The 11,851-nt window shown below is 37.0% G+C and overlaps 2 protein-coding genes and 1 long non-coding RNA gene across 6 annotated transcripts; 1 reads left to right on the top strand and 2 right to left on the bottom strand.

The window, feature by feature from the left end:
• The first annotated feature begins 200 nt into the window (after positions 1–200).
• Positions 201–3,184, top strand: LOC103436077 (DEAD-box ATP-dependent RNA helicase 35-like). The gene is made up of 3 exons (XM_008374486.4): positions 201–359; positions 675–1,584; positions 2,096–3,184. The coding sequence occupies exons 2-3, from the start codon at positions 686–688 to the stop codon at positions 2,958–2,960; spliced, it is 1,764 nt and encodes a 587-aa protein (XP_008372708.3). The 5' UTR covers positions 201–359; positions 675–685; the 3' UTR covers positions 2,961–3,184.
• Positions 3,185–3,300: 116 nt separating this feature from the next.
• Positions 3,301–4,796, bottom strand: LOC139193547 (uncharacterized). The gene is made up of 2 exons (XR_011577760.1): positions 3,657–4,796; positions 3,301–3,517 (listed from the first exon to the last, which is right to left on the bottom strand). It is a non-coding gene; the product is annotated as an uncharacterized lncRNA (long non-coding RNA).
• Positions 4,797–5,157: 361 nt separating this feature from the next.
• Positions 5,158–10,758, bottom strand: LOC103436075 (uncharacterized). Of its 4 annotated transcripts, none has more exons than XM_017332041.3 (8): positions 10,408–10,677; positions 10,045–10,131; positions 9,805–9,929; positions 9,599–9,695; positions 9,144–9,253; positions 8,689–8,889; positions 7,964–8,038; positions 5,158–5,588 (listed from the first exon to the last, which is right to left on the bottom strand). In XM_017332041.3, exons 2-8 carry the CDS (start codon positions 10,112–10,114, stop codon positions 5,538–5,540), a joined length of 729 nt encoding a protein of 242 aa, XP_017187530.1. In that variant the 5' UTR covers positions 10,115–10,131; positions 10,408–10,677; the 3' UTR covers positions 5,158–5,537. The 4 variants fall into 4 exon arrangements, with proteins under 4 accessions (XP_017187530.1, XP_017187532.1, XP_008372706.1 ...); XM_017332043.3 differs by having other exon boundaries at positions 10,045–10,123; positions 10,408–10,632; XM_008374484.4 differs by lacking the exon at positions 8,689–8,889 and having other exon boundaries at positions 10,408–10,758.
• Between the last annotated feature and the right edge of the window lie 1,093 nt (positions 10,759–11,851).

Genomic DNA, 11,851 nt, shown 5'->3' with positions numbered 1-11,851 from the left:
TTAAAAAAAAGTTAAAATATCTATGTTAGTTTTTATAATTTCTGAAAAAACTGGATTTGCATGATGAAATTATCAATTAATTTTATTATATAAAAGTGAATTCGTAAGAATAAAAAAAATACTTATAAATTATATAATACGTCAGTAAAAAATAAGTACAATGATAAAAACTTAAATAAAAATCCAATCCTATAATTAATAAAATATAATTTAAATAGATATATTTGTGACCCCTTCTCTAAAACCGCGGGATATAAAACAGCGAGACTCACAGACGAAAACCCATCGAATCATTGGATTTTGCAGAAGCTGTAGCCATCACGCCCCCTATTGTTCTTCTTCTTTCTTCTGCTGTGACTGTAAGTTTTCCCTCACCTTCTTCTTCTGCTTATGTAACCGTCGTTCCCGTCATTTCATTAGTTTACCATCGAATCGGGGATTTTTTTTGTTAGTTTTGTGAAAAATTAGCTTAAATCGATAACCTTGTTGCTAAACGTTGCATAAATTGATTAATTTTTTCTTTTTTTCTATTGAGTGTTTGCTTGTGTAAAATTATGCATTTATTTCATCAAGGTTTTGGTATTAGGATTCTTGGGTCTCTTTAGTTTTTTCTGTTTTGGATATCCTATGTCTTTAATATTCAATAATTGTTGTAGATTTTTGTTTGACTGCAGGAACTTGAACCATGGAAGAAGAAGATGATTATTCTGAGTATGTTCCAGTGGCGAAGCGACGAGCAATGGAGGCTCAGAAGATTCTTCAGCGCAAGGGGAAGTCTTCCGGGCTTGAGGAAGAGTTGGAGAAATCGAAGCTTGCTGAAGCAAAACCTAGCCTTCTTGTAAAAGCATCACAGTTGAAGCGTGACGCTCCTGAGATCACTCCGGCTGAGGAGATTCTGCAACAAGAGAAGGAAATGATTGAGCACTTATCAGATCGCAAAACCCTCATGTCAGTTCGCGAATTGGCAAAGGGAATCACTTACACGGAGCCTTTACTGACAGGTTGGAAGCCCCCATTGAATATAAGGCGGATGTCGAGCCAGCAATGTGATTTTATTAGAAAGCAGTGGCACATCATAGTTAGCGGCGATGATATTCCACCACCTATTAAGAATTTTAAGGATATGAGATTTCCTGAACCGATTCTGAAGAAGTTGAAAACCAAGGGGATTGTTCAGCCAACCCCCATTCAGGTGCAAGGTCTTCCGGTGATTTTAACCGGGAGGGACATGATTGGTATTGCGTTTACGGGTTCAGGAAAGACATTGGTTTTTGTGTTGCCGTTGATTATGATAGCATTGCAGGAGGAGATTATGATGCCAATTAATCAAGGTGAAGGGCCTTTTGGATTGATTATTTGCCCATCCAGGGAGCTTGCAAGGCAAACTTATGACGTGGTGGAAGAGTTTCTGCATCCTATGAGAGAGGCTGGATATCCAGAAATAAGGCCTTTGCTTTGTATTGGTGGAGTGGATATGCGTTCGCAGCTGGAAATTGTGAAAAAAGGTGTCCATATAGTTGTTGCTACTCCTGGGAGGTTGAAGGATATGCTGGCAAAGAAAAAAATGAACCTCGATAGTTGCAGGTAAGGAATGCCATTATAAAAACTCTTAAAAGTCATTATCTTGACGTGTTCGGTCTGCAATTCTATTAGTGTAATGTATAGCTACTAGAATAATAATATTGAGCAAACAACACTGCTTTTTCTGGTATACATAACTGAATCGTGAATCCCTAATGATTTTTATCTAATTTTGACTCTGATTTTTTTTGTAGTCCTTAACATGAAGTTTGTACATTGATGCAATTGAATTATGAGGAGTTCATTTTTTGGGTAGTTCCCCAATGATTTTAAGAATGCTTATGTTATTGGTTGTTGTCCATTAACAAGTGTTTGTGCATTTTCTTGCTTCTGCCTATACATTTAGGTTTCCAACTTTCGATACGGTTGTCTGATTTGGCTGGTTTTAGTTAAGTTAAGTTATTGGGGCATCCTAATTCCTAGGTTTAAATAAAGATTCGGGCTATGATATACAATCTTTGATATGGAGAAACTTTTACTGAGCTTCGTAGACTTATGCTACTTTTATTTGCAGATATTTAACTTTGGACGAGGCAGATAGATTGGTAGATTTGGGCTTTGAGGATGACATAAGAGAAGTTTTTGACCACTTTAAAGGTCAACGACAAACACTTCTATTTTCAGCCACCATGCCCGCAAAAATTCAGAACTTTGCTAAAAGTGCTTTGGTAAAGCCTGTAACTGTAAACGTGGGAAGAGCTGGAGCAGCAAATCTTGATGTGATTCAAGAGGTTGAGTATGTGAAGCAAGAGGCCAAGATCGTTTACCTTCTTGAATGTCTACAAAAGACCCCACCTCCTGTTCTAATATTTTGTGAAAACAAAGCTGACGTGGATGATATTCATGAGTATCTTCTGTTAAAAGGAGTGGAAGCAGTGGCCATACATGGAGGGAAGGATCAGGAAGAGAGAGAGTATGCCATTTCTTCTTTTAAGGCAGGGAAGAAAGATGTTTTGGTTGCCACTGATGTTGCCTCAAAGGGTTTGGATTTTCCTGACATTCAACATGTCATTAATTATGACATGCCACCAGAAATTGAAAACTACGTTCACAGGATTGGACGAACAGGTAGATGTGGCAAGACTGGAATAGCAACAACTTTCATAAACAAGAATCAAACTGAGACAACACTTCTTGATTTGAAACACCTCCTGCAAGAGGCAAAACAAAGGATTCCACCCGTTTTGGCTGAGCTTAATGATCCAATGGAAGATGTGGATGCAATTACAAATGCAAGCGGGGTTAAGGGTTGTGCTTTCTGTGGCGGTCTTGGTCATCGTATCAAAGATTGCCCCAAACTAGAGCATCAGAAAAGCATGGCAATTGCCAGCTCTAGAAGGGATTATTTTGGATCCGGTGGTTACAGAGGGGAAATATAAGATTTATGTATACCTCCTTCACTGTTCACTTTACAAGCTGAAACAGGTGAAACTTTTGATCCTTTGTACTCTTTTTTGTTTATTTAGGCATATGTAGTTGAGCCTTTCCCTAGACGTGAGCCGTAACTTTAATTTGTTAGTGCTTCTAGACCATCTCATGTAAGTCTTATAGATGTTTACATATTTATCTCTGATAATATAATATCTATGAACACGTTTTTGCATTGCTGTGAGCCTCTTTAATGGGAGTGAATGTTTAACATGCAGCTGTTAGAACAATTTAAATAGAGATTATTGTCTGTTTAATTATGATATAACAGTAAAGTTCTAGCCAAGAAAATACAGAATATGGTTGTCTATATTAATAGAGAGGAGATTCGAACATGGTGTTTACAAATACTATCTGGGATTACATGTTGATGGAATCATCTATCTAGTTTACAATAGATGCATCACATGAGCATCGCCAAATTATTAGCTCTAAGATTTCTGTTGACCAGAGATGGATTTTGATCTTGGCGTAAAATATGTGACAAACTAACTCCCATTCTTTGATCCTGTTTATCCATCAAATGCATTGAAATCAGTGAGCCAAACATTTCAGCATATGAGTGCTGAGAAAGAATGAAATTTTGTTTCAAACTTACAGTTCCAACCAATAACTTGTATATGTATTGAGGATATAGCATAATTTACCTGTGACGAGTAGATACTTGTGTTTCCATCGATAGACTTGAGTTCTATTGCTGCCAAACATCTGGGATCAATTTCTAGCATCTGAAACTGCTGATATATCTCCTTCATCAACTTGTTTCTCTCTTCTGCAATCTCCAACATTTCTTGCTTCATAGTTTCAGTTTCTTCTTCAAGAACTCTCAGTCGCTCGTTTAGTTCTTCAACTTCACCAGTGCACACTGCAGCCTTCCCCTTACCGGAAACATTGAGAGCCTTACTTGTTGAACCACCTCCAAGCAGCAGCTTTTTCTTCTCTGCCTTTTTAGAATCCGAAGCGCTTGAATCCTGCAATGGTTTTTTACCACTTGACAGAGTCTTCAACTTGCACCGAGTAAATTCTCTTTCCTTTCCTATCCTTTGGCGCACCAACATAGAACAATTGTCGCCAATTCCTTCCTCACCAGTGCTTGCACTTGCACACTTCATTCTCGAAAGCTCTTTCGTCGATGAAAATGTTTTGGAACTCACCGTGTAACAATTTCCATTGCAGAAAGTATAATGATTTTCCTTGGAATTTTTATAATTTGACAAGAATATTAGGGCATACGATAGAGAAGAATTGGTTAAAGAACATGTGGGGGGTAGTGGCTTATGATTGCTTCCATGATTTTGCTTCACTTGTAAGAAAGACGGTGGTGTTTGTAGTGTCATCATCTGTTATGGCATATGGATGCGTACTTCAGAATTGCAGTACTGAGAGAGAGAGAGAGAGAGAGAGAGAGAGAGAGAGGAAATTGCAAAGCAGTTGCAGATAGTGTCCTTTTCTGCAAATTTGGCCTCCATTCTTATTGGGAGGAGGAAATGTCAGCAAAATCCAAGCGAAGCGTAAGTTATACGCAAGTCCTTCCCTTCTGTTCTGATAAACAAGAAAATCGTCAGCTTTGTATGGTGGGCGAATTTGGCTCCGTTCCAATTTACACCTGGTGTAGGTTCGATCCCTATCAATCACTCTTCCTTTTAACAATTAACAATTTAACCTACTAATGCTATCATTTTTTTCCAAAAAAAAAACAGTCGGTCCGCCTATTTCTACAACCACGACAAAACAATGAACTTGCACCAAAATGTTTTGAAATCAAATAATGTGAATGGTTTTCATTTTGACATACAAATGATCGATCAAGCAAAAGACGAAAGCTCTAAGATGACAATTTTTTGGTCCATGGTGCAAGTGTGAGTACCACATCAACATTAAATGGATCCAATAATTGTCACATCATCATTTTAACAAAGGATCAGAAGTTAAATAACTTAGGAGACGGATTTAAAAACAATAAACTTGAAGGGTGTAAACGTAGTTCGCCCTTTTTTCTTCATCCAGTATCATCATTCAGTAAGCAACAAGGAAAGCCTAGGAATTTGTCTTCAACAGAGAACAAACAGAACTCATAGTACATACTATATTCCGGTATATAGTGTGCGTGTGTGCGCGCGCGCATAGTTTCTTAAATACAGCTTAATGTATAGACACAATGTCCTCAACTTCTCATTTCGACTGGAGGGATCCCGCTCCAGTGAATCCGTAATGTACTAGACCATAACAACGAAAGGTACAAAATCATTTACAGAGGACCTGGAGAAGTAGCCATCCACAAAATTGAAGAGAAAAAGAAAAAACGGAGATTTGGCATTTTATTGTACTTGATACACAGGTTGGTTGCCTACTCTGTTTTATTGAATTTGGAAACAGAGAATAAGAAGCATTCATACAGGGCGTCCGCGTCGACTTTCATCTAATTTGTGCAGCAGGGATTGTCGATGTAGTTTACCCGCCACTTCATACTTCTTGAATTGATACAAGGGGAAAATCGAACGGAAAAGAAAAAACCAGGCCAGCTTAACTTAGTCGATTGGCACTTCAACCTCCATTTTCAGACCATAACTACCAAGAACCTGCATCAGATACAAAGCCGTAATGAAACATGTTAAACGCCTGACGAAATTTTCAAAAGTTAATAAAATCACGGATAGGTATTGCAGATGTAAAAGTTATTGATCACGTTATTCATATTCAATGTCTCAGAAGCCATCTGGAATTTGAAATTGGGCTAATATGGGACAATGAAACAGTATAATAAACAAATGCAAACTTTTATAAACCTGCAAGTTTGTTTTTTCTGTGTAGAGGCAGGTAATCAGATGATTATTTCATGGTTTTTATTTTAACTGGGAAGTTGTGAAACCAAATGCTCGACCCCAGAATCTAAAACCAAAAGTTCAAATTCGCCTTGAAAGATAAAGCACACTCGTGCATTTGGCTAAACTTCCTCCTCTATGACGGCATTTCCACACCATTCTAATGAATGACTCCTTTTTCTAGCTTCTGGGTTGGGATTAAAATTTTACTCAAAAGATAAATTTCTAAAGAAGAAGAAATTTACATGCTGTAATGCTGGGAACACCTATATGAGCACTTTAATTATTCATTAATTAGTGAGAATTGGCAATATACCATAGCCCGGCTTAGCATCTCACAGCTACGTGAAGACTGAACACTATGTTCAACTTTATAATGTAAGCTTCTGTAACAAGTTCGGTACACCAAATATGAATTTCTGATATAAGTTACAACCTCAGTTACTTAGCTAGTCACCTACTTTCCGAGTGTATCTAATGCAACAGTTTTTTATACTTCCTTGAGACTATAACTTCATGAAGCAAAGCAAAACACAAATAACTGCACTTGATTTTTTAGCACAAACTACCAGCTATGGAGACACACAGGGTACTACCTATTGTATGCGTCATTGGGTGTTAAGATAACGGATAAATGATGTATGCTTCTCTTTCCTTTGTTCTTTCTAAGTAGAGCAACTTTTGTTATTAGACTAAAAGGAATGCAATGCTGAAACATTTTAAATGGTGTTCAAACAATTCAAGATCTGTAAACGTTTAACTTTGACTTCTGTTGTTTGGCTTAGGCTCCATATAGAAGGTTTTGGGAGGATGGGTGGTTAGCAGGGGGACCGCTGAAGGAGCAATTCCCCAGATTATTCCTATTATCGAGGAAGGATAATCATAACATCTCCAGCTTTGTGGAAGTTTCGTCAAGTTCCTTGAGCTGGAACTTTGATTTTAGGAGAAATCTGAATGAGATGGAGATAGAAGAGGCGGCCAGCTTATCCTATCTTTCATTACTGAGCAACAATGGATAACAAAAGGTGGAACCTGTGGAACCTAGAAGCTTCAGGTTTGTTCACATGCAAATCCTATCTTTCATTACTGAGCAACAATGGGATTGTGCACTATTATCCACCCTACTCTCAGATTTGGAAATCAAAAGCTCCTCCGAAGGTTAAAATACTTGTATGGCTTGTGGCCACTGGGAGTCTCAACACTTTCGACAAAATTCAAAGGAGAAACCCTCTGATGTGTTTATCCCCACATTGGTGTAGTTTATGCAAAGCTAAGGAGGAGAGTGTAAATCACATCTTTCTTCATTGCTCCTACTCGATCCAACTGTGGTGGAAACTGTTTCAGGAGGTTAAAGTAAGTTGGGTCATTCCTAAAGGGTGTTTTGAGCTACTAAGCACCAATTTTAAGGCACTTGGAAAAGGGAAAAAATCCAAAGCTTTGTGGGGTTGCCTGGTATCGACAATTTTTTGGAATATATGGCTGGAACGCAACAAAAGGATTTTTGAAGACTATACTGGAGTGGGGGCAGAAGTACTTTGGGGGAGAGTAAAATATTGGGCATCTTTTTGGGCTTCAGTTACTAAAGAGTTTAATAATTGCTCTCTATCTCAAATACTGTGGGATTTGTTAGTAGTAGTTAAGTGAGCTAGGTCTAGAATTGGCTGCTGTAGCCAAATCCTATTGGGATTTTCCTTTCTAATTTGTTGGTGGACTTCTTATCCACTTCTGTGTATTTCACTATTCTTTAATAAAATTGTTTCTTCTCAAAAAAAATAAAAAATAAAAAAAAATAAAAGGCTCCATATAGACCTCTAAAATAGCAAAGGTAAGGTAAACTTAATGTAGATAAGCCTCAATTATCAAATATGTTTGGACATAAAATCAGCTGCTGTAAGATTTTTAGTTGGATAAGTTTTCTGAATTTCTCTCTGTTTAGAAAGGAATCATATGTCCTTCTCATTTTTTGAAATGAGAAAAAAATTATATAAATAACAGCCATATCAAGTTTCGCATCATTAAAGGCCTAAGAAAGTTCTAAGAAAGATATAAGCCAGCAAGCGTACACATTGTCTACCCCCTTTGCTATGATAATTGTTGTCACACAAAAAAATATGACAGCAAAATGTAAATACCTTAACAAAGTCATCTGACGTCAAATAAGATTCCCTTGTATACCCTGCTTCTTGCAGGACTTGAGTCAACACTTTCTGCATGTGAAAGACATAGAGCACAGGGAAAGTTAATAATTTGGTCCCTGACTACGCAACATTTCAACAAAGTAAAACAACTTATCAATGTATCCTAGTCAAGAACTGTCAAGAAAACAAACAACGATAAAAAAGGCGATGGCAAGACCAAGACCTAGGACCCACGTGTAACTAAACATGCATACCTAATCATAGATCAGATATGGATGACGAATATTCCAATTTTATCTTAAATGACTAGTCTGAAATTGTCACAAGTTTTGGCCAAAGAAATTGTGAAAGAAGACTAGATATTTTCTGTGACACCAAATATCACTATGTAGCCACAGTATCAAGGATCAGTACTTTCTGGTTCTTCATCAAATTAAGGTATTGATCGGAGGACAAAACTTGATGATATTTGCGGAAAATGAGTATTTTTTTTTTAGAAGAAACAAACATTTTATAAAAGAACAGAGAAATAAACAGAAGTGGATAAGAAATCCACCAAGAACAAAAACAGGAAAATCTCTCAAGAGGATCTGGCTACATCAACAAAACCTAAACCTAAATCACTTTACTGCTGCTAACATATCCCACAGTAACTGAGAAAGAGAGTAATTTTTAAAATCATTTGAAACTGAAGACCAGAGGGCTGCCCAGAATCTTACTCTTCCCCAAAGTACTTCTACCCCCACACCAGTATAATCCTCAAAAATTCTTTTGTTACGCTCCAACCAAATGTTCCGAAAAACTGCCGAGACCAGACAACCCCACAAAGCTTTAGCTTTCCTCCCAATTCCTAGGGCCTCAAAATTGGTGCTTAGAAGCTCGAAACAACCCTTTGGAATGACCCAACTAACTCTAACCTCCTAAAACAATTTCCACCACAGTTGAATCGTGTAAGAACAATGGAGAAAAATGTGGTTTACACTCTCCTCCTTAGCTTTGCACAAACTGCACCAATGGGGGGAGAAGCAAATAAAAGGGCTTCTTTGGTCACAAGTGTTGTTTTGAAATAATACTCAATATCCACCAAATAGGTGAGATTCAATCAAAACCATTTAACTCTTGTCGTGCAAGGCTATGACTATATAAACAAAAGTGGGTAAAACCATGATTTTACCTCTCTTTGCTCGTCAGACAGGAATGAACCCGACAAATCACGCAGCACTTCTAAAATATCATTGAAAGACACCTTTCCATTACAGTCTGAGTCGTATACCCTGAAAATAACTGGAAAAGAGACAATGTCAATGTTAATCCACCACATAAACATGTTCCTCAGAGTGCAGATTTTTCCTAATTGTGAAGAATGCAAGAAAAATATATGAACATGTCGCACAGATGCATATATGTATATACATATATATACATACACACACGAAGTATTCAAATGAGTATTTGAAACAGTCAATAACATCAATAATGTAAACAGAAATACGAGTAGTCCCTAGCCCACTCATTACGACAAGCAATAACCTATTTAGAACAATTGTACTCAAAATAAACCAAAAACATCACAACTGTAAAAGAAGCAGTTTGCTATGACTATTAAACTTAGCACGACCAATCACTTACGTTCACTTTTTTGCTGCATACTAGCTCTAGCGCTGAACGCAGACAAGAAGGCCACAAAGTCCTTAAAGTTCAACCCATCGACCATCTTAAGCAACCTCTAAGGAAAGAACAAAGCAGAGCCATAAATTACGAAACACATACCATGCATTACCAATTAAACAGACGGAGTGGATTAAACAACTAAGCTCTTCGTAGCAGTGGACTACCTGAGAGAGAGGATTCATCGCAAACTCGGGGACCGATAGGAATTCATCAGCTGAGATAAAACCCTTTGCATTTCTATCTAGTTGACAAAATCTTTGATACAAGGATACAATTTCTTGCTGAGAAACTAATTTTCACATAAAAATCAGACAACCAAGTATTAGTATTTAGCCTTAATAAAAACAATAGCAAAAGGGAACAAATGAAAGAGAGACAAATAAAATATCAAAACAAAAGCTTACATAAAAAGTTGCAGTGCTCTTGCACTTCTTCAATGTCGTACTGAGTTAGCATGGAAGAGGCATTCCCCATTGGTTCTAACTACAAAACTGAAAATTTTGAGCAAAACAATAAAAACCCATTAAGCAATTACACCTGTAAGACAAAACCCAGAAACCAATAAATAGATAAACACTAATTTCCCACTTCAAAAAATTGGGCTGCAGTGTTTGGCAGCCGAGAAAACTTGCCAAGAAAAATCTAAACTTTACAAAATCAAAACTTGACAAAATCTTATCTTGTCTTATCGCCAAAAATAGTTAATTTTATTAATTTCTAGGGCAGCGATTCAGTATAGGAGGCTTGAAAATTAAAAGGGTCATTACCAGAATTCCTTGTTTTCTTTTTCTAGGCAGCCAAACAGAAAGTGAGAATAAATAGGAAAACGAGAGAAAAGGTAGCTGGAATCTGAGCCAAATGGAATGGTTGGAGGATCAGATAAGATGATGATACGATATGTTGGGGAAAATATAAGAGAGGAGCTATAGTTTGTCAGCAACGATAAACTTGAAAAACAGACATTGTTTTTGTCTTGGGAAGTGACGACGACGATGTGGTTGTGTTTGGCGAATGGCTAATTCCCAAAACAGTTCGTCAGGGTCTAAGAAGAGGAAGGAACATGAAATAGGATCAGCGGCACGTAGCATGAAAAAAAAGAAAAAAAAACCTTATAGGATACCATATAAACGGTGAAGGTAAACTCATTTATGTAAGTTTTTCTCAAATTTTTAGAAAATAGATACATTATCTTTATTAACTAACTTAATCAATATATGCATCAAGTATACATTATATTTATCACCTAACCTAATCAACATATGCATCAAGTATACATTATATTTATCACCTAACCTAATCAACATATGCATCAAGTAATATTTTCTTATAAAATATGTATCATACAACATTTCTACCCATGAGATGCTATCAACCTTCGCAACTTTCTTCTTTTACTCTTTCGGCTCTCATTCTCATTCTGTAATGTTGCTTAGGTACCGTTTGGTATGTGGGACGAGACGGAAATGAGTGGGACGAGACGTTCCGTCCCACGTTTGGTGCGCCTAAAACGGGTGGAATGCGCTATTCCACGAGACGAATTTTGGATGAATTTTCGTTCCGCCTCATCCCCTGGAACGACTCGTTCTACATCCATGGAACACAAAATTATATCATCTCTATCTCCTTCTTCTTCCTTCTTATTTCCATCCGAGGGCATCTTTGCTCCCTCTTCGTCCGTCCCGTCCCATTCCGTCTCGTCCCGTCTGCATACCAAACTATACCTTAATGAACAACCATCTACTTCTTATATCACCCTTTAAAAATTAACTATATAAAAATCTACCAATAAAATTTTATTTAACTATTTGATCAACGTTGTCAAAATTTGAGTGTTTAAATAAGTAACACGGTTCGTTAATTTATTGGATAACTATTAGATGGCTAGGTGATTTCAAATTTAGTTAATTTTTTGCAATGACAATCTTTAAAGGGTGATCTAAAAAATAGACAATTCCAACCATGAAAAAGCATTGTATGATGAAAAGAAAAATCGAGAAGGTTTAAATAAGTAGGTTGCTAGCATTCCGCTTTGTACCTCTTTGGTGATTTGTGAGTGCATTTTTGCTCACCACCATTTAATGTGGTGTATGCTCACCATCTTATTTATCACCATTAGATGAGTTTGAATTTCGAGATTTGTGCCTATCCACTACATGAATCTCGAAGTTCAAAATCATCTAACAGTGATAAATAAGATTATGAGCATACACC

The sequence above is a fragment of the Malus domestica genome, chromosome 17 (genome assembly GCF_042453785.1).
Source record: "Malus domestica chromosome 17, GDT2T_hap1".
Taxonomy (NCBI): Eukaryota; Viridiplantae; Streptophyta; class Magnoliopsida; order Rosales; family Rosaceae; genus Malus; species Malus domestica.
Note: the sequence above shows the minus strand (reverse complement) of the source record. Positions and strands in the feature narration are given on the sequence as shown.